This window comes from Xenopus tropicalis, chromosome 1 (genome assembly GCF_000004195.4).
Source record: "Xenopus tropicalis strain Nigerian chromosome 1, UCB_Xtro_10.0, whole genome shotgun sequence".
In the NCBI taxonomy this organism is placed as follows: Eukaryota; Metazoa; Chordata; class Amphibia; order Anura; family Pipidae; genus Xenopus; species Xenopus tropicalis.
The window spans coordinates 55,431,427-55,454,774 of NC_030677.2; the positions used below are offsets into that span (position 1 = coordinate 55,431,427).

The 23,348-nt window shown below is 38.3% G+C and overlaps 2 protein-coding genes across 2 annotated transcripts in view; one reads left to right on the forward strand and one right to left on the reverse strand.

The window, feature by feature from the left end:
- Positions 1–5,481: 5,481 nt before the first annotated feature.
- Positions 5,482–8,764, reverse strand: ercc8 (excision repair cross-complementation group 8). The gene is made up of 3 exons (NM_001017179.2): positions 8,734–8,764; positions 7,487–7,640; positions 5,482–7,043 (listed from the first exon to the last, which is right to left on the reverse strand). Exon 3 carries the CDS (start codon positions 6,882–6,884, stop codon positions 5,685–5,687), a length of 1,200 nt encoding a protein of 399 aa, NP_001017179.1. The 5' UTR covers positions 6,885–7,043; positions 7,487–7,640; positions 8,734–8,764; the 3' UTR covers positions 5,482–5,684.
- A 158-nt stretch (positions 8,765–8,922) lies between these two features.
- fbxw7 (F-box and WD repeat domain containing 7) overlaps positions 8,923–23,348 on the forward strand; it is a 114,549-nt gene continuing 100,123 nt past the window's right edge. Inside the window, exons 1-2 of the mRNA XM_004911148.4 lie at positions 8,923–9,051; positions 12,053–12,492. The gene's annotated coding sequence lies outside the window, so the exon portion shown is untranslated. The remainder of the gene's footprint in view (positions 9,052–12,052; positions 12,493–23,348) is intronic.

A 23,348-nucleotide genomic window follows, 5' to 3' on the forward strand; every position in this document is an offset into this window, starting at 1 on the left:
GCTGACTTTGTAAGGTATTGATAAACCTTGTTTAAAAAAGGATTTGGAGAAACGACTTCTCTCAGAGCTCCATAGTTGGCTTTATATAATTAGCTAATAGTAAATCAAGTAAGGCTCATTCACAAACAAAAGTGCAGATGTCCATAGCAACCAATCACCTATTTATTTTGATTGGCCTACTACCTGTTAGAAAATTAATGCAAAGATTGGTCTCCATGGACAAATACACTGATGCAATTTAGCATATATTAGTATTTCAGCCCTATAGCTTGAGTGCCACACCAACGGACAAAATTATTTCCTTCATTTCTAAAATTATCAAAAAAAAATAGATCAGCCCTTTAACTGTTCATGTATTGGTTATGCGTATATAACTTAAATTACCCATCTTTTCAGAAGCTTTAAGAAGTCAACACTGAGCAAACAAGGAGTTCAACCCCATTGTGCTGAAGACACAATAAAGGCAAAGTTGCAGTGTATTTGACTGTATATTTGCTGTAAAATGCTATGATTGACAGCACTGAAATGCTGAAATGCTACAGAGATGAGGTATGTGTCTTGCCAGAACATAAATCTGAAAAGGGTTGGGCTGAAGCAGGGGAAAAGAGAGAAACTTTACAGACAAGAGACAATGAAAATAGCTGCAATATTATTATGTCTAGATAGTACTAGCTCCATGTGAGCAAGCCTTCACTTGTTTGTAATCCTCAATTATATCCCCAGGGCTCTTGAACAACTACAGAAGAGCTTTTCCTGTTGGCTTTACACTTAGCAGAAAATGAATATACTTCTAACTAAGGGCCAGCTGAGCTTATGTCAAGCAAAGTGGCACAGGAGGCATAGTTCCCCATGCCTGTGGAACACAGAATTTAGTTGATCTGTAGCCAAGAGTTTTTAGAAATTATCATTTATAATAGAGTTCATTAAAGGCCAGTCAAAAAGGGCACAGTTAGGAGGATACTGCCCCCACATTAAAGGGCATATCTACAAACCAACTATATGAAGCATCCCAAACTTCAAAAAATGTATTAAAAATATACGTTTATTTAAATATCCATGTTAAAAAGAAGAAAAACATACAGACTACATGGTATTCCACCTTATGCGTTTCATACCCTTCTGGTACAGGTATTGGACCTGTTATCCAGAACGCTTGGGACCTTTGTCCTTACTTTTTTCCTATTGGACCAGTTCATTGGTTGCTTGTGAACTCTAACCAGTCATTGGTTCATTTCTCCATTGCAATGGCATAGGCAATCTAATATGCTGTTAATATGATGTTAGATATACAGCACTCTGTCACAGGCACAGGAAGCAATGTCAGACTGACAGGAGACACAGCCAATAGAAGATAGGTCTGCTGCCAGTCCTATGTGTGACATCATATAAGAAAATAAAAAAGCAACTGTAGTGTTTATAGGGGTCACTGACCCCCCAGTACAGGGTCTGTGCAGAAGTGAAGGATCAGCAGAGGGGGCACTCTGCTCTCACAGTCTTAAAGACAGCATAAGCCTGTTGTTTTATATGAGTGAGTGTTATGTGTGAATATCCGTGCTGACTGGGCATACAGGGGCCCCTCTGTATGTTCTGCCTTGTTTTTTTTAGAAGTAAGATATTTTGGCTGATGTAATAATCTTTTGTTTATTTTTTTTTTTATTTGCATGACTTCTGGAATCTTAAATGGTATATATTCTAGGATATTAACTGTCATAGGTGGTTCCTCATGTTGTTCATTTTCACTTGATTCACAGAGATTCTGAAATAATGTTGCTCTGGTGATTTATGTGGTTTGTCCAATAATAAGGTTTCCATCTATACATGTACATTGCGTTTTGTTTTTTCTCATCACTGTGATCCAGTATCAATCCAATTTCTACTAATTATACTTCCAGAAATGACATATATATTAAATTATATAAACAGGTATTGGACCCTTTATCCAGAATGCTCGGGACTTGGGGTTTGCCGGATAAGGGATCGTTCTGTAATTTGGCTCTCCATACCTTAAGTCAACAAAAAAATCATTTAAAGAATAAGTAAACCTTTTTTTTCCCTATTAATAAAATTACTCAAAACAGCTTCCCAGAATTGCCTACCTTTGTCCCTCTGTTCTTTCCTGACCTGGTTCCTGAAATCAAGCTGCTCGATTACTCTCCTTCCTTGTTCAGAGTGAAGCTCCGCCCTCACTTCATGTTCAGGTCTTTCATTACATTGACTACCTGTAGTCGAACTGGAGAGCCTTCTGAACATGCCTGGAGGCAGCGGGAGCCAGTCTGTGCATTAGCAGGGGTTTTTTTCTTGATGAGAGACCTGAACAGGAAGTGGGGGGGGGGCTTCACTCTGAACAAGGAAGGAGAGGAATTAAGCAGCTTGTAACTGAGGAAATACCCTCTTATTTTTTTTGTTAAATAAATGATTACAACATCAATATTGACTTTTTTTTACAATTAGATTACCTTTTGAATAAAGAAAAATGTTAAAATGCCCACGTTAAAAATAAAAGTATCTTTACGTGGTACTTACTTTTTAACATGATGGGTTAAATAAACGTGAGGAAAAAAATAAAGGAATAAAGTTGGCACTTCTGCGCTCTAAAGAAAACGACTTGGAAACTGGGTGCTTTATAGTTACAAGTATGGGACCTGTTATCCAGAATGCTTGGGACCTGGGGTTTTCCAGATAAGGGATCTCCATAACTTAAGTCTGCTAAAATTCATTTAAATATTGAAAAAACCCAATAGGCTTGTTTTGCCTCAAATAAGGATTAATTATCTTAGTTGGGATCAAGTACAAGGTACTGTTTTATAATTACAGAGAAAAAGGAAATCATTTTTAAAAATTAGAATTATTTGCTTATAATGGAGTCTATGGGAGATGGCCTTTCTGTAATTCTGAACTTTCTGGATAAGGGGTTTCCGGATAGGGCATCCCATACCTATAAATGGTAGGCTTGAGGTTTTTTTGTGTGGGACACTTTTGCGGTAAATTTTTCCACATATCCACACTAGAATTGTATGAATAATATTGATAGAGAAATCGTTATATGTTGAAAGAACATTTTTTTTAAATAATAAAGTGCCTTGTACTGGATCCCAACTAAGATAAAATTAATCCTTATTGAGGTCAGAACATATTGGGGTTATTTAATGATTAATGTTTAAATTATTTTGTAGTAGACTTAAGGTATGGAACTGCAAATTACAGAAAGACCCCTTACCTGTAAAATCCCAAGTCCCTTACCTGTATAGTGAAAAGGAGTTTTCTCTGATAATGTAGGGCAGTGCTGTCCAACTGGCGGCCCGCGACCCCCCTCTGTGTGGCCCCCCACCTGTCTGGCTGATTTGATGGCTTACCTATGTGTAAACTTTAAATGGTATCAGTACTGAGATTAACTGCCCCCCCTGCATGGTTCTCACCTCAGATTCAGGCTGTAATCCCTCTGTATTGTTTAAATATGTAATCCCCTGTGTTGTTCACACCTTTTAATCTCTGCATTGTTCACCCCCTGCAGTGTTCACACCTCAGGCTCAGGCTGTAATCACCCATATTGTTCCCCTGTTCACACCTCAGGAGCAGTAGAAACCCACAAATAATCCCTGCACACTACAAAAAGAACATATACTGAGGTGGTACTGCAATTAAAAAGTTTTTTAATATATAGTTATTGTGCAGACTGTAGGAGCAGTGCCAGCATTGTGTCACTGTAGGCTGCCTGTGTGTGCCATACACACAGGCATCATAGGGCAAGCAGAGTATGGCACACACAGGCAGGGTAGGGAAGGCAGAGTATGGCACACACAAGCAGAGTATGGCACACACAGGCCAAGTATGGCACAAACCAGCCAAGAATGGCAAACACAGTGAAAGTATGGCACACACAGGCAGGGTAGGGAAGGCAGAGTATGGCACACACAGGCAGGGTAGGGCAGGCAGAGTATGGCAGGTTTTGCTGTACTACAACCATTAACATGGGTGTGGTTTCAAGTGGGTGCGGTTTCAAAAAGGGGAGTGGTCAAAACTGGCTTCCATTATCGGCCCTCCACTACGTAGGTCGGAAAAATTCCGGCCCTCGGTACAACAGAAGTTGGACAGCACTGTTTTAGGGCATAATATATCCTATTGCAGAGCTAAAAATACATTAACAGTAATAGAATTTGGCCTTCCCATTAACTCCAATGCATTTTTCTGAAAGGTAATCGCCAGTGGAAAGGCCTATGTATCACTGTGGTTTTCCAAAGTCGTGCAAGGTTGCCTGCAGGAGGAAACTTTGTGCGAGGAGAGAGGAGCAAACTGAGCAGGTTCTTGCTGTGCCTTGAAGGATTTTTCTGAGAGAAGGAAGTCTTATATACAGAATAGAAGGAAATAAATGTGGTGTTTCTGTGGAGTTCTGTAAGTGTATTTACATAGACCAGTTTACCCGTGAGCCATACTCAAATGTAAAAAGAGTTGGGGAGCAACACAAGCATGAGAGTGCCAAATAAGGGCTGTGATTGGCTATTTGGTAGCTCCTATGTGGGCTGGCAGCCTAAATGAGGCTCTGTTTGGCAGTACAATTGGTTTTTATGTAACCAAAACTTGCCTCCAATTCAAGAATTCAAAAAATAAGCACCTGCTTTGAGGACACTGAGAGCAACACCCAAGGGGTTGGGGAGCAACATGTTGCTCAGGAACCACTGGTTGGGGACCACTGACATAGACCTTCCTGATAAAGCTTACTTTGTTTTTACCTTTCCTTCTACTTTAAATGCTCCTAGCAATTTTTTAGGAACCAAGGTTTCATATATTAATCTATTTTGGACACCCGAAAAACAAAACATTTAACTTTTATAGTGGAATTTGCATAAAGGATAATAATAAATATAAAACACTCATTTTTAATAGCAAATCAGATTTGCACAAAAACAATTCCTCGTATAAGGAGCACATTCACATTATCATTCCTTAGTAAAAGGAAAAACTATCATATCCTAAGGGGCCCATTTAAAGCACAAATTTTTGATAGTTAAAAGCACGATTGGAAAAAATTCGGAGGAACCACGATAATTTCCGGTGTGCAAAAATTATTTTCTTAGTCATACGAAAATATTGTGGTTGCGATCCGAAAGTCATGAAATTTTCGGATCTGAGCGATCATAACTTCAACTTTAATGCATGATTTTGGAAGGACTCAATGGCACTCTGCAGCTCCAACCTGGCCACAAGATAGTCACGATACCAAAGCTTGAATGAATTCTGAAATGATCGTAGTCTTTGCAAATAATACAAATTTTTAGTGGAAGTTAACGAAAAACCACAAAAAAGTCGTGCAATTTTAACGATATTATTGTGGTCATTACAAAAAGTTCTAAAAATTAGAAAAAATTTTTTTTCTGAAAAAAAAGTTTCATGAATGGGCCCCTATGACTATCATATCATACTTTGCTCCAGCAAGGATTTGCATGCGCAGATATTAGTGTATGCTCCAATACACTGCAATTAAAAATAAGAAAAAAATATTCTTTATTAAAATAAATAGAACATATATACAAGGTGTAAGTTAAACATTGGCTTATTAAACTTATAGGGCATTTGAAACTATAGTACAGTGTCTTTCATTCTTAACACTGTACTTGTGTGTGTCTTATAAAAGGGAAAAGTTAGCCAGGTTATTGCTCATTACACTCAACGTGAATGTATAGTTTAATTTAGCCTTCATCTTCACTGCTGCTCCATGCATCCTTAAACGCAGGATTAATATGTGCCTGATGTCCTGATTTTTTTGGGTCCTCATCAAGAACTGGTTCACGAAGTGAAGGAATCCAAGCAAGAACATTGCAATCTTTGCTGCCACTGTATAGCTCTTGAAAGTGAGGCTGAAATACACAGCAGTCCACGCTATTATAATGTCCCCTCAATATGCTTATCTTTTGACCAGAATAGATAGTGTATACAGCAATAGTGCAATCATATGGAACAAATACAAACTCTGGATTACAGCCTGCAGACACTGTAAATTTTAGACCTTTCCTGCTGGTGTTACAAACTTTGCCATAGTTCACTAGGGTATTTTCTCCAGAAGAACTGTCCCAGAGCCTCATCCTATCATCAGTTCCTACTGTCAAAAGATGGAGGCCATTACTAGTAAAGCATAATCCATTAACCCTGCCATTATGAGCTGTGTTTACAGCTTCTGAAGAAGCCTTGGACTTCTCACCATTATGCTGGTCCAGTGTTATAAGACATCCAGATGCTTTGCGGACATCCCATAATTTTACTTTGCTGTCAGCACTCGCAGTTGCTAATATATAATCGTAACGTGGGGACCAGCAAACTGCGAGCACTTCCCCTCTATGACCTTGCAAAATATGGGAGCTGGAACCAGATTTCAAGTCACATAGTTGCACCTTGGGGTTTTTAGTGCCAACTGCAATCAAACTGTGCTTTGTTGCCAAAGGAGACATGTGGTGGCTGTAAACTGTCCCATCAAAATGAAAAACTTCAGCTAGCTTTAAGGAATTGGTGTCCCATATCTTTAGTGTTTTATCAAATGAGCTTGATGTAAAGATGCCAGTATCATGAGGATACCATTGAACTGTTTCCACACTAAATTTGTGCATATCAGGGTGGCTTTTGCCCACCTTACACAATGCTTTACAAGTGTAAGACTGGGATTTATGAAGATTGGCAAGATCATAAAGAACAATTATCCCATCGGCTCCTCCAGATAGCATGTATCTGCTCTCAACTGGTTCAATGTCAAGTGAGTTGATACCATTCTCATGCATTCTTTCAACATCTCTATCCTTGTTTAACTCCAAACTGAGCACCCTCCTTGTTGCTTCAGCACGCCTGAGCTGGACAGGACTATCCAGGCCTGTCTGCCGTGCCCATAAAAATCCAAGCATTTTTTAAAGTTTTCATGCAAGATTCAAGGATCTTAAGAGACTGTAAGTGTTGATGAAACACAAAGTAATTCATCCATTCTGGAGCATCACTTTAGCAATATAGAATCTTCTAACTGTCCACTGATTGTCTGAGTTACCCAATATCACTCCTTTTAGATCCTAGAAAAAAAAGTGTCAGAAAATCAATACTTAACTTCTGGTTAATCATATATTAATTTACATATGTAAAGCGTTCTGTATTTAAAGGCAAAATATAAGCTCTTTTAGAATTTTTTCCCCTCTGCGGCAAATTAGAGGCTTCAGATGGGGTTTTTTGCCTTCCTCTGGATCAACTAGTAGTTAGGCAGGTTATATATAGGCATTATGGTTGAACTTGATGGACATATGTCTTTTTTCAACCCAACTTACTATGTTACTATGTTACATTAATTTGTTCGGCTTATGTAGAAAAGGTGCATACAAACTAAACTTCCATCAATGAATATATTTATTTTTACAGGCACACAATTCCACAAAAAGTAAATCACCACAGTCTGCCTGTAATAGCAGCAACCAGTTCTCTGCCTCCCTAAGGCTCATGGTGTAGTGCAACCTTCCCTTACCTTGTTCTATTGTGAACGGATGAATTCTGAGACTTAAAGTCCTCCTTCTTTCGAGAGAATCTCTGCACCATCATCTACCGGGTGTGGGGAACCAATCCCTGCAAGCTCAGACAGATTCTTACTGTTCCCTTTCACTCTGTGGAATCATGTATGTCTGTGTAAAAAATTAAATTATTAATACAAATGAATGAACTCATGTCAAATAGGCGGTATCATTTCCTTTTTAAAAAAAAAAAAAAAAAAAGGCTTTTTAGCATTAGCTCAGGTTTTATCTTCAACTCGGTATTCACCATTAGAGTGCTAAGGACACAGCAGGTAAGCACAAACTGCTAACATTCTATAGACCTGCATGTGCCAATGCAATCTCCAACACCTAAACAATTAAGGGCATTTATTTATAAAGCATCACCATTCTCCATAGCACAGGCTTAAATGTAACAATTTAACAATTTTGTTTAAAAACAAATCTTGAAATAAAGTCCCAAAAGTATAATGAATCCTTAATTCTATCCTACAGACTCTGTCCTGACTCCTTTCTGAATGTAGAAAGTATGTGCTACCCAGTGCTCATTAAAGCCCATGTGCCAAACAGACTATGCAAACTTTGTACTATTTATATTAGCATTCAGTTGCTCCAAACATTTTTTTTATCCATGCATTAGTCTTGGTCCGTGGGAATAAAGGCAATTTTCAACTCTTCTGATGAAATTAATATCATTAAAGTTATTGCTGGAGTATAGCACTAGAATGTACTGGGGACTATGATTTCTATGGCTATGGACAGTAATATATAACTATAGCAATAAGTCAAATCAACTAGACTTTTTTTTTTTTAGAGAACTGAATGAATGAGACCCTTCTCAGACAGACAGTAATATATACTGGTAACTATGACTATAACCTGAAGATACCATCCATCCCTACATCATGGGGAGAGGGCTCATTTTGGAATCTCTCGCCTCAAGGCATTGTTCCCCCAGTAGGCACCTATCCCTGGGTGATTGTGCCCCACACCTGCCTGTCCACGTTCGTGTGCTGTCCGTTCTAATTAAATTCCTGTCTCCCCCCCCCCCCCATTCTGCAGCTCGATCCTCATCGGAAGCGATATGTATAAGGCACCCCGGCTCATTTAGATCACTGTTGCTGAACACTGCAACCACTCAGTGTATGACACAAGAAACTATAATTCGGCAATAGACTGAAAATCAGAGAAACCGCTGGAGCTAATCGTACGGAGTCTCACTGACCTTACTAACGTAGGCGGTACATGCACCTGCGAGCACCAGGCTGAATACACTCCGCCGCTGCTTTCCCCACCATAACATAACTGTAGCGGCTAGTAACAGTAGCCTCCTACTTCCGTCTCCCACGTATGACATCAAGCCGCTGCGACGACTGCTGCCCTGGTTGTTGCTGAGCGACTGACGTCATCCCGGCGCGCCCTCTCTCTCCCTCTCCTCCCGTGCCTGTCTCTCGGCGAGAAGCCTTCCTTCCGTGAGCTGCGTGCCTGCCCGTGTGGGCTCCAGGAAAGGCAGCGAATGCCCCCGACTAGTCATTCCACCCAGGTAACTGGCCGCTGGCCACCGCCGGGACTTGATCGCTTTAAAGAAATAGTGTAGTGTGTGGGGGAATAATTTAAAGTAGTACATTAGTGGATGTAGATTTGTATTTACTTGCCCTGCTACAGGGACACAAAACTACCTTCTCTCTAGCTGTGTTTAACTACAACTCCCAGAATCCGTCCAGGAATTCTGGGAGTTGTAGTTTTACAGTTGACGAGCCGCACTTTGAAGACCACTGCTGTACTCAGTATAGACTTGTAGGCAACTCTTTATTGGGAGATTGTGTAGTGTGCAAGTGTTGTAAGTATTAACTCCCATATGCACAGTATAGCTCTGTGTATATTGTGTATTTATACACACACACAATTATACCTCTGTATCCTGTATATCTGTGCATACTATGAAATCCAAAACATTGCCTCAAGACTCTAGAACTACAGAAGTGGACTTTTTGGAAGTGGAATTTATTTACACCAAACCAGCCTGTAGGGGTACTTGGGCTTCTGCCTGTGACACACATTACTGAACTGCAAGTTGCCTAATTCATCCTTTTCTTGCCCAAAGTAAGTGGGTAGTACTAATGCTTAGGCATGCTGTGCTCACAGTACTAATCTTGGGGCAACACCCTATGCAAACCATTGTAAGAGAAGTCTGATGGTGAGAACATTCCCACTTAGTGCTCAGACTCATGTAAGGGACTTGTCACACTAGAACCCAGCTTTGTGTTGTCTTTAGTCTGTGCTGCTCCATTTAGCTGTTTTCATATGGGGGATTAGAGTGAAACTTTATTTAAAGATAAGGTTACTTATGTGTATAAGCTAGTGATGCACTGAATCCAGGATTTGGTGCAGGATTCTGCCAAGATCTGACCTTTTATATCCATATTTGGCCAAATCCATGCCTCTGGCCAAAACGAATTAGAATCCATCACACGGAAGTTGAAAAATTTTCATGCACGGTTCTCTTCAACCCTTCCTTATTCTAATATGCATATACAAATTAGGATTTGGTTCAGTATTTGGACAAATCTTTCGCAAACAATTCAGGGGTTCAGGCAGATTATAAAATAGTGGATTTGGTGCATCCCTAGTGTAAGCATTTACTGTAATAGGATTGAAAGGCAGAGGATGCCAAATTGCAGTAACATAAAGTATGGGATGCAATAAAACTTGAATTTTGTATAAAAGAATTTGTTATATATATAATTAACTCCAGTCTTTAGTGTGGACAAAATTTTGCCCGTCCTAAAATAAACTTTTCGTGTTGTATTCTTTCTGAATTATTTACCACATTCTTCCAAATTGCAGCTGGAAAAGCTACCTAGTTACAGGGTCACTGACCCGCAATAGAAACATGGACTATTAGACTTTAATTTGAATGTTCCTGTTTTTTGAATTATTGGTCTATGTTTTCAGAGCCTCTTCTGTTCCTAAAACATTCTGAATTCCAAATGTCTACCTGGTTGAAAGGTTAATTGAACCCTAGTTTAAGGTTTATTTAAGTGAAATACCAAAGATTAAATACAACCTGGACCCTTTATAAAGCACTTTTATTCCTGGATTATGTGTATATTAAAAAAAGCTCTTACTAAAGATGTATATACTGTTTTTAGGGCATGAATGTACCTACTAATAGCATAAATTAAGCTCCTGGTGGTCACTTGTGATTGACAGTAGATTGCTGAAATCTGCTTGTCACCCCTAGTTTTGATGATGATAATCAAAGGTGTAGTGGTTCTCTGCTCTGTTACTAGAGTGAAATAAAGTTACACCTGTTGGGGTTATGGCACATGGTGAAGGGACCTGCTTTTTTCATTTCTCTGTTAGAAGTCACTGAGACAAAACACAAAGATTGTCAGTGCTATCATTTATGGCACATGTAATGGAAACTGAGAGACTTTCTCTTTTCTGAGAGCTTTTAATGGAGCTGCTGCTTTCTGACTCTTGAAATTTGGAACTGAGGCAGAAGCAACATGCACTACACACAATTATATTTGTGTAGGCATGCCCATCACAGGGGTATGTATTGTAGGGTAATTATTTTCATTTATATGCCGTGTAATAAGTTTCCCTCTACACATTTAGTGGCAGTGCAGTTAAACACAGCCTTGTTGAACCAAATATGAGAAAAAACCCCACAAATTATTGGCATTAAATAAATGTAGAGCATTAAGATGGCTTTAGGTAATATAGAGCACATGTAGCAAAAAATTGTCTTCTGGACCGGGCCACATGTTCAGTACTCCCTATTATTAGATAACTCTTTACTAATTTATATTACAGTAGGTGGAAAATGCCTGTATTATATTTAGCAATGTAATTTACATTCATGACATGTATAGGGGTGTCTTTTTCATTCTAAGCAGTTGCTCCAGGTTTGTATAAAGTATATAAACTGCCTTCTGTGTTATTAATGCAAAGAGGCCAAGCCTTCAAAAAAGAAAAAAAGTTGTCCAGCACAGCTATAGCTGCAGTACTGCTCCCAGAATGAGAATGCTCTGTGTGGCATTTTTAGGTTTTTAGTTCAACACAAACAGTAGGAGGGCTACAGCATTAACCTTCCTCACCAGTACAACAGGCTGCATGCTGCCGGCGCTGCTACTATGGTTTACCACAAAGTGCTGTTTCAATAGTATGCATCTGTATAGTAGCAAATGATTATCAATAGAAGTGAGTAGAAACTGCAAGTTAACTCAATACGTAACCATGAGCACAGCTTATCTTCTCTGCTGGGTTGGTAGCTGTCACAAATTCAGTGAGCTCTAGGCCACTGTAGCTTTAAAAATACACAGCCCAGCTCTCTGCAAGTTTTATTACTCTCATCAGAGAGTAAAGACTACAGGGGCCTTTGGGTCACTGTATTGTAATTAGTTCAGTGTGTTCTGATTCTTTAATTGATTTTGAGCAGTAGATTTTGTTTTTAAATGTATTTCCATTGGATGCTGTTGTTTCTTTCCTGTATATTTTAACTGCTTGTTCTTTAACCACTTGTCTTCTTTTCACAGGTACCATCTTCCTAATATTATCTCAAATATGGTATTGATATACGCACCAACCCAGTAGCAACGAATATTCTCTGCCATCCTACAGCCTCTAAGCACTTGCCTAATTGCCAACAAACTTAAGAAAAAACTTCTGGGCCATGTGATTTGAGCATGAATTCAAAGACTGTGAGCGACCTCTGACAGGAACAATTCAGTGTAGTGATATATGGATTGTATTGCCAATAACTGGATGTAAGAGTTTTTTACTGGGAACAGCAAACTAAAGAGTTTCCAAGTTTGCGAGAAAGACTTCTGATATTTTCCCATTGTTAAAAGCGTGATGTTCTTCTGATGGCAGCACAAGTGAACACTTTTTGGACGTGACATCAAAATATTTGCTTCAACCCAAAGGGAATCCAGCCTCCCACTATAGCAGCTGTGCCTTTTGACACCTAAAGCAGGTGAGGCTTCTGTTCTCTTGCTAAATTCTTTTTTCATGTTTCTTATGCTTTTTTGAATCATTCATACCATATGATGAATTCATTGCCTCTGTTTAGGGACATATTTATTAAGATGTGTATATGCTACATCTTACAGCTGTTGACATTTTTTTTATTAATGTACTATTTGTGTAGTGTGTCTTTTCCACGTGTTTGTATACCACCTTGCAGGGCCAGACTGCCATTTAGTGGATTCTGGCAAATTCCAGGGGGGCTGCTATAAGATGCCATAGACAATCACTATTTAGTGGGCTGACGGGAGGATGTTTGGGCCGTTGTGTACTTTAAATGCCAGGGCCTATATTGTATTCCAGTCTAGGTCTGCTATCATCAAACCAGAGCAGTGTTTTGTATTTTTTCTTGAATGAGAAATGTGGTAACATGTTTGTAGCTTCTTAAAGGGCCATTTATTTCAGAATTCTAAAAAGATATAATGCAGTGCTATTCATTATACTGTTTATATACTTTAACTGCAGCCATACATATGGTTAAATGTTCTATTTACATTCTAGCAATCTTTTCCTGCAATTGTTTAATGTTCATTCAGATTTATACATAAGACCTTTTAAACTAAAGTGCTGTTTATGAAGTTCAGCAAAAGTTTCCATAATAGCTTGAATAGCAGATACAAAAATATCAGTGTCCTTTTTTTTTAGAACTCAGGAAACCAACTTGAGGCACCCAGGTCAAACTATTTTGCAAGATGCTTTTGTAAAGCGATGGGAAAGATTTAATTTAAAATAGTCTGGTACTTTAATTTATATACAGATCATGCTGTAACATTTAAAGGCAAAGGAAAGGTAAAAAAAAAAATCACTGGGGGGGGGTGCCAAATGTTAAGCACCCCCAAGTGAATCACTTACCTTTTACCCTGGGCTGGTGCCCCTGTTAGGAGAAAATCGCACCAGCCCAGGGTAGCTGCAACAAGTGTTTTCTCTTCCTTCTTTCTTATGAATCCTGTGGCCGGCGCATGCGCAGTAGAGTGAAAAAGCCAAATTTTTTGTTAAAGTTAAGTATTTCATTCTACTGCACATGCGAAAGCACTCGAAGATAGAAAAAGGAAGAGGAGACACTCGCTCGCAGGTACCCTGGGCTGGTGCTGTCTTGTTTTCACAGGAGCACCAGCCTGGGGCAAAAGGTAAGCGATTAAAGTCACTGGGGGGGTGCCTAACATTTTGGCACCTCCCAGTGACTTAGTCTTTCCTTCTCCTTTAAGGTTAATACAACTCGTGGCAGAGAAAATGCCATCAATTGTGTTTTGCTATCTTCTAGAAACTTTTACATAGGCTCCTCATAATGTCAGAAGCATTAAAGACAACTTTGTCTATGGCTCAGTAGTCTTTTCCTTTAACATCTAACCATTTGAACCAACAAGCTCTATTTCTGTGTACACAAGGATTTACTGTATTTACAGACTGTGTACACACACGTATTTATAAGCCCAGAATTGATTATGATGCAGAAGATACAATTTTACTAATTGATTCACCCTGTACAGTGTAGGCTGGTGTAGGGAACATTTTGTAGTATACAATAATACTGCTTTGTGGGGTGAGTGTTTTGGGTAGTTGTATTACTGTTTTCTGGTTTAACACTATTTGTATTATAGTTATGTACTACTTTCCTGATTTATGGCCCACTAAAAATCTTTCATTATAATACAACAAAAATCTTTTTCTTGCCGGTAAAGAAAATCTCATTTCACAAATTTTGTAACAAAGTCCGTAAATTAAGAATTTGTAGTAAAGTGAAATGACATCGGGAATAAGTGTTGAACATTACTTTGTTGGTAATGACAGCTTTAAGTCGCCTCCTGTATGGAGAAACTAGTAGCATGCATTGCTCAGGTGTGATTTTGGTCCATTCTTCTACACAAACTGTCTTCAAATCTTGAAGATTTCCGGGGGCCTCTTATATAAACTCTGATCTTCAGTTCTTTTTTCTTTTTCAATTGGATTCAAGTCGGGTGATTGACTGGGCCATTCTAGCAGCTTTATTTTCTTTCTCTAAAACCAACTGAGTTTCCTTGGCTGTGTGTGGGACCATTGTCTTGCTGAAATGTCCCTTGTTTCATCTTCAGGAACCTGGTAGATGGCAGCAGATTCTTATCAAGAATGTCCCAGTACATTTCTCCATTCATCCCCCTTTCATTTATATGAAGTCTGCCATTACCATATGCTGAAAAACAGCCCCACACCATGATGTTGTCCTTAATGAGCTGGTGAGGGACAATAGGCAGGAGAAAATGCTTTTTCACAATGTGTGAGTAGTATGAATTTGGCTCAGCTAATATTTGATTGTATGCTGGGTGGTACAATGCAGATGTTAACATTGTATTTACTATATGCCATTGGCATTTACCTATTGATCACAATAACACTGAAACATGGTGTGTGAGCTTAACAATTTCTACTTCCTAGTTCCTACAAGTAAAACATATTAAGGAAGCTAACAAAATGAGTTAATTAACACAGTTAATAAACTGGTATATGACTTTAATTCTCATCAGGTATCTATAGTTACAGAGACAATTACAGTCAGAGGCCCAAAGGCTGAATTATTTTATTTAAAATCAATCCATCAACCAATCAATCGATCGGTATAGTGATATAGAAAAGATTAATTTGGCCATAAAATCCACCCTGATGTGTCTTGCATCCTATACTTTGTATTTATATTTTCTTTAAGGGGCAGGTCACCGTATGATAACATATTAGTTTGATATATAAAGTGAAATTCAATAAAATCTATACTATGTTTATTTATAGTAATCGTGGATTCAATTATATTTTATTCAGCTCTTTGTTTTTTTATTAGTGAAATTTAAGCTGTCTGGTTGCTAGTGCCCACTTACCCTACAAACCAGGCAGAGGCTTCAAATATGAATAGGATAGAGTCTCAACAGAACCTATGATGAAAATGTATTCTTCTTGTATCTTATTGTTTCTGAAAATAATTATTTTTTTGGGGGGGAGGAATTGCTTTGTGAATACCCATATACACAAGATATTTCAAATATAAAGGCCTATGACATATTTTCTCCCTACCAATTACCTTTACTGCCAAACCAAAGTCTTCATTTTTATGCCCATAGTGTTCCCTAAATGAGTGTTGATGTATTAGTGGTTGCAGTTATCCAGCAGCAAAACATTTCTTAATCTGACAGCATACATTTAAGATCAGAGTTCTATTAATTGAAAGGGTAGTGGTGGTGTTTGGTAGAAATTAATTATTATACAGAGCAACAGTAATGTTCCGTTTTTCTTATTTGGGCATAAAAATTTAAATATATTTTATTACTCTCAGACCAAGAAACAGTATAGAGGTTTTTACACTTTCTCAGGTTGCCAACTGTTCACTACAGTGATTGGCAAAAAAATTCATTCATTCACTTCATTATAGTTCAAAAATGTGTATTGTTATGACTATATTTCACATTGGTAGCATCTGTACCATGATACGACCGAGAGAGGGATAACAAACTAACTACTCTTAGCCCATGACCAAATCATCCATGTGGCAGGGAGGTCTGCAATATTTATAAGCCCTTTAGGGACCATGAGTACCCAGATTTTGCTGGACTACAACTGCCAGCATTCATCAACATATGATAAAGAGCTTAAGATGGGTTGGAGGTGTAGTTAGCAACATTTGGGAACCCAGCCAGGGCTTTGGGGTTATCTGTTTAGCCCTCTAGCTGTTGTAAAGGATAACTGCAAAATATGTCCTTCTGTATACCTAATATTAGCAGGGCTGTGGAGTCGGTAGATAAATTCTTCGACTCCGACTCCTCAGTTTCTGATATTTCCGACTCCACGACTCCGACTCCTCTGTTTTTAATATGCTAATGTATTTTATACATTCATACAGTCAATGAAAAGCATGCTTCATGGTCACGCAATGGTGTTCGTTTATGCACTGCGTGCATTGGGCTTTATTCTTATAGCAGAGAAATAATTATGACTGTTTGTGAATTGGGACATTTAAACTTGCTTTATTTATTTATTTTTTTTATTCTCATTTAAATTTAGTAAGAGTTGGAGTCGGTTCATTTTTTTCCGACTCCAGGTACCCAAAATTGCTCCGACTCCTCGACTCCGACTCCACAGCCCTGAATATTAGTACTGTATTTTTATATGTGGATATTATGGATGCTTTGTACAAAATGATCTACAACACAATAGCATCTTTGAACCATGAATGCCCAGTACCAACTCACAAGTCACTGATTTTTTTAGTGAGCGACTTGATGGAGGAAGGCATTTGAATTTGTAAAGTAGGAAAGTTAATTCCCTTATCAGTTAAAATCACGTTGTCCCCTTTTTGTTACATGAATAATTAAAATGTAATATACATCTTTAGCTTATGATTAAATCTATGAATGATTTCCAGCGGAAGTTTAGTTTTGTACATGTCTATTTTATCACCTTTGGGTAAGAGACCCTATATCTTGTTTGTTTTCACACAAATAACAGATGAAAGTTTTCTTAAATTGATTTCCACTTCACCTTAGTATTACTGGTGCTTCAGAACTGTGTTTCTGTTATTATGTATTTATAAAGAGCCAACATGCTACATAGTGTTGTCCAATAGAAGGGTGTTTATGTCACATACACATTGCATACAGGTACTGATTGATACAGGAGGTAGAGCTACCTACCTCCTGAATCTGCTGCAATCTGCTGAAAAGCCATAAAGAATGACAAGGTCACTGCATGCATTGATTTTCAATAGAAGAGGCAGCCTATGGGTCCCCTGTCCAGTCATTTGAGCAATAGGTTTATGATGTGGGTGGTCAGTCAATAGAGAGAAATCCTTTTTGTCTGGTATCTGCAACAGCACAGTTCCACCTCTTTGTGATGCAGTTGTCCTTGGGTCAGTGGTCTTAACAGTTTGCTCTTCCAAATACATGGCTTGGTTGCACAAGATCAGATCAAGCTGCTTGCTGGTATGAAAAGCTGCAACTGAACAGCTTCATTCCATTTGTGCAGTTTTCTACAGGTGGCCTTCATGTTGCATATACTGTTGGCTGGATCCTTACTAGGTCCAGAAGAGCTACTCTAATTTTAAATACTGAGTAACTATCAAAAGATTAACATTTCCTTGCTTCCTAGCTCTCCTTCAGCAGAGGATAAAGTTATTGTTTGGTTCCGTTTACAATCCAGTCTTTCTATTGAGGAGAGAAGTTTCTATTTTAAACTGGGAACAGAAACATACCAAGTGAGATCCTTCATTAGGGCTTCTGATATTTCGTGCTTTAACAAAAGGTTGCTTTATTGGTAGCTTTAATGAACAAATCACTTTATTGGCGAAGGCATACTGGTTGCTTTGTAGGTCTCAACAGCAAGGAATTCTTGTGTCAATTCAGTATTGTACTGAAGGAGGGAAGTGATAGTGCTGACCTTCCCTTAATGTTCAAATTCTTCTTTTTTTTTAAAAAAAAAAAGTTGATTATTACTTTGAGCCCTTAGATGTAAGAAACGTATTAACATACTTAAATTTCTGCTTCATTTCTTTCATTTAAATATTATTACAGAATTAGGCAATTAGGACAAACATCGTTTTGTCAAATGCCTTTCTCAGTTTACAGGCACTTATTATTGTGACAATTCTTGTGTAGAAGGCAAAAAATCCCACCAGTAGTAGTAGTGATCAGAACTTGTTTTTCAATATGTAGAGCATGGATCCCCAGCCTTTTTTTGCTCAAGAGCCACAGTGTTGATGAGCCACAAAACATGAAAAATTGCATGGGCGATGCTAAATAAGGGCTGTCATTGGCTATTTGGTAGCCTGCAGGAGGTTCTGCATGGAGTAAAACTGTATCTGTGCTTCCAATTCTGAAATGTAAAAATGGGCACCTACTTTGAGGACAATGGGTGCAACACCAAAGAAGAAGGTGAGCAACATGTTGCTCATAAGGCACTGGTTTGGGATCACTGATATGGAAAAATATTATTTTTTTAGGTAAAAAAAAAACGAAAAAAAAACACAGCATTGTGCACAATGATTGTAATCAAACTAATACGTGTTTAATTTTTTAATATAATGTAAAGCTTGATATTTTCAGTTGGTCTTTACTTATTTTTAATGATCTTTTTGTTCAGCAGCTTTCCTTTTTGGAATTTAAACAGCTATCTGTTTGCTAGGGTTCAAATTACCTAAGCAACCAGCCAGTGGTTTGAATGAGAATCTGCAATATGACTGGGAGAGGGCCTGAATAGAAAGAAAAGTAAAAAAGTACCAATAAAATTGTTGTCTCACAGTGCAATAGATTTGTGGCTGCTGGGTAAGTGACTCGGTTTTAAAAGCTTGAAAGGGTCAGAAGAAAAAGGCAAATAATTAAAAAAAACCATAATTAATAAAAGTGAAGACCAATTGAAAGGTTGCAAAGAATCCGCCATTCTATAACATACTAAAAGTTAACTTAAAGGTAGAGCACCCCTTTAAGTTTAAATGCTCTGAAGGTTAACATTTCAGAAGAGCTGCACCCCTGCTTATCACTACAAGGGTCTATGTCACTAGCAACAAAATTTGCCCCAAAAGTTTTACTGTCTGTTCCTGTTTCTGTACTTGTTGGCAGGAGACTGCTGTGCTGTTCCTGTGCCATGTTTGTTTGGGAGGTGTACAAGGCTTTGTCTATGGTTATTCTCAAAGGTCTGTCTTATACTTTCTGCAGGGCTGTCTTGGTTGCTCCCATTTAATGTTAACATGCATTGCTATGGTTGCTGCCGACAGTAGTGTCTATAGCGATGCTGTTTAGCTGTCAATAACATAAGTTATAAAGGTGTTTTGTGATATGAGAGTGTGCAGTTTATAAGGATGTCATTTGTGGTTTGGTGTGATGCAAAATGCCCATACTGTAGATTATATGTATATATGTATATATGTATATATGTATATATGTATATATGGTTCACAATCGGTCCGCACTCCCTCCTCACTCACGTGTCTGGTAGTCTTTATGGGTGCTGCATCTGGTTGTTCCATGTATAAAATACTCCATGAGTTGTGCACACTCCAATTTTCAGTACTTTATTGTAGATAATTACATAATTTTTACATCAACATTTCGGTCCTGGTCTTGGACATAACCTTTTATATTGTCTTAGAACTTTTTGGTGACATATAATATTATAGTTTACAACAGGGGGTACATTGTTCATTGTATAATATCCCAAACATCATAGTTTTGCATACACTACCTGTCTTTTAACATTTTAACTGGGGTGCCCTCAATAAGGCAAATTATCAAGTGTTTCTTACTTGGAACCATGAAATAATTAGCCCCTTTTTCTGGCTAATTTGGATTTACTTCATTAGAAAAAGGGTAATGGACTTTTAGTGACTTGTGACTGAGGTATAACGGGAAAGTAAAAGGTTTAAAAAGAATGGAACTTTCCAAAGTCGGCCGAGCTAGAGCATGCTCATGAAAGGAGAAGCAGCTACATCAGCTGAACATTGTTACATCAAGCTACTAACTGCTATGAATTTGAAATTTTCCCCTGACAAGTAGGTGACCGTTACACCTAGAAATGTTCTTTGACTTTTTAAATCATCTTTGGTTCTGCCTGGAATACTAGAATGAGTACCTTAAGTGGAAGGTAAATGGCAGCAATCTCTGGAGAAATGTTACAGCAGTAACTAAATCGTTTTATTTGTGTTTTCAAAACCTTTTTTTTTTTTTTTTCAGTAAGAGTCATTGCAAATATATCCTATTACATGTGAAATACTACTGTAATATTTTTGTTTTTGGAGCCATAAAATCAGCCAGTCCCATTTAATAAAAATATGCCTCAAGCCGTGGAGACATTCTGAGCTTCTCCAATAACTGCCAGGCACACTCATATGAGTTTGGTACCAGTTGGTAGCTGCAGTAAAATGTGAATTGTCACTTTCACTTACAACTAGAAATCCACTTCTAATTTTTGTCATCAGACTGGATGGATTTGTGGGGTTTATTCTAAGCCCCCATATTATCCAAAATTTGTCTCTCATTGGAAATTGTTATTCGCAATTTAAATGTATACATTTTGCATTCTTTTTTTCCCAAACTGCTGCAGTAACATGTTTTCTTTCTGGCTTTGCATTCAGTTATAGGGCTTAATGAGTGTGCACTGTCTTTTTCAGAGCTATACTGATCTATTACTGGGTTTAAGAGAGAGTATTTTTACCTGTCATTACATCTGTCTTTGTTTCACCTTTCCTTTCAGAGTCTAGTGAGACATGGTGAAACACCTATGAAACATTCTTACTATATCCCAAAATAAGGCAGTAATAAGGCTCACCTCAGTGGTTAACTGGAAGCGTCCCAGATGGGGCTGCGTTACAATTACTAGAAACCAAGAATAGCTAAAGCAGTGTCATCTGCACATCCCAGATCCAGAGACTTGTCAGAGTAACAAAGATACCAGAATATGCAGGCAAATAGTCATAGTCATACTTAAAAGGAGGTTTAAACACTGTGGCTCAGCCATACTTTGGTCAAAATTTGCAGGGCTTCATACTTAAATCATGCTGGAACCTGTTGTCCAACAACTTAATATTCTTAAAGCAACATTGCTTTACAAAACTTTTCCCCAGCTCTCCAAGGTCAGTCACCCAGTAGATGCAAGAAAATCCACCAGTAAAAACAGTACATGCCCTGTGTAAATCTGGATCCATGTTTTTCTTCTGCAGTTGGAACTGTAAACATAAAATATGGCTTTTAGTGCCAAACCACTAAAGACCAGTGTGTCCCCCTTCTTAAGTTTGATTACACTGTAATATCAGGATGCCAAGATTTGTACACTAAGGGGCAGATTTATCTAAATGTGAGATGAACTCACCACAGTAAAATTCACCCACTTTCTATTCATTCCTATGGGATTTCAAGAAGCATATTTATCAAATGGTAACTGTAACTTTTACCCATTGATAAATGTGCTAATAAAAATCCTGTAGTAATGAATAGAAAGTGTGTGAAATTTTCTATGGTGAGCTCTAATTGCACATTTTAATAAATCTGCCCCTTAGGCTTAGGGCAAGGATCAGAAATGGATCCAGTGTAATGGGCTGCTTTCTGTAGCTGCACTTTGGAGATCATCCCAAAAATGTAAGCTTTTACATTGCACAGAGCCAGGTGCAAGCAGAGCAAATTTTGGGGCGTATTGCATACTTGTGACTTTTGGTGCCAAAGTCTGCCTTGTGTGCCTGCACCCAGACTAATGCCAGTCTCTGGGTCCAGGCACAGGGAAAGACTAATTCTCAGCCCGTGTTTACCCACAGGCCCAAAATCAGCCTGCCTCTGTATACTAGCTCACAGCAACTTAATGTTTAGTCAGCAGTATTCCTGTTCATGAATAAGTTTGGGTCACACCCTGTTCCATTTCATCCATGACCCAGATTGCACTTTGAACTTTGATTGTTTCCGAAGTATGTTGTTAATATATTCTGGTTTGTTTCAAAGCTTTGCAATACAGGGGTTAACAGCAATTTGGGTGGAAATTACAAAGAGCAAGTGACTTGGCTGTAACTATGGATGACCTGTTTGGAAGGGGGAAATAGGGTGAGTTGACATGTCTGCCACCTACGTTAGAGAGCTGGGTGTTACTCCTGCTTATACTTGGTAGTTTCAAATTAGGGATGCACGTGCCTGGCTGAACCGAGTTCTTAATAATCACGTGATTTTCTTGTCACATAAACACGGGAGTTGAATAATTTTTATCACGCAGTTATCTTTAACCCTTGCAAATCAGTTCAGTAGTGTTGAAATCTTTCACGAAAGATTGGAATCCCAGTATAGTAGATTTGGTGCATTCCTATTTCAAATGTAATATAATGCCTGTGGTCAAAAAGTATTAGTATTGCACCCCTGAAGAAAATAAATCTCATATTTGGTAACTGGAATGTTAACTTTTATTATTTTGATAGTGAGCTAAATGATTTATGTAATAAAACTCTGTGTGGTATAAATGAAGGCTGCTCTTAACAGTTGTGCAATAGCAGAGCTAAAGAGCCACACTTAGGCATGGCAAAAATAGCTGCAGTATACTTGCTACATTTCTATGTTTCCATAATCACAAGTATAAAAAGGTATTCTCTCTTTAGCCTCCCAAATGACTAAACATTTTTTTGCATAAATTGTCAGCACAGAATAATAGTAATAGGACTAAAGATAATGTCCCTGCTACAGCTGCTGTCTCTCTTCTCGGCTGGAGATTGATTTGTGCCCCCTGCTGTGAGGAGATTGAAGAGGGGCAGTGAAATAAGACATGCTTTTATGTCCATGAACAGGAGCAAAGCTTGTCTGCAAGTGTACGGCGGGGAGATATTGCATGAAATACAGGTAGCCTCTTATCTGGAAACCGAGATGTGTGGCAGATTGTCATCCTTCTACCAAGTCAGGTGTATGAAAGGATCTGTTAGGTTCTCTAGGAATTTGCCATAGTGTGCCAAGACTCATTTAAGAAAATTACAGGGTTTATAAACATGCTGTAAAAAGCCATTCTTGCTGTGCATTCGGTTACTTTTGCCCAGAGACCATGCTTCCTTTAGTGTATGCCAGATTGTGGATCAACGATATTTATCTCATTTAAGAGGCTTCTGTAGTTGAGGTTGGAAATGTCCCTTTGTCTTCTATTCAGGGAATAATCGATGTTAAAAGTTAAAAAGGGATCTTTCCTGTACTAAACATTAAGATAACTAATGACTATTTTGCCCCCTGACTAGTTATATTTTATTAAATCTCTTCTCTTAACCTTTGGCCCAGCCAGGAATGCACAGGGTTTGCTATGTTTTCACCAACGGCCATGTTCCTACCCCTAATTAATAATCAGGCA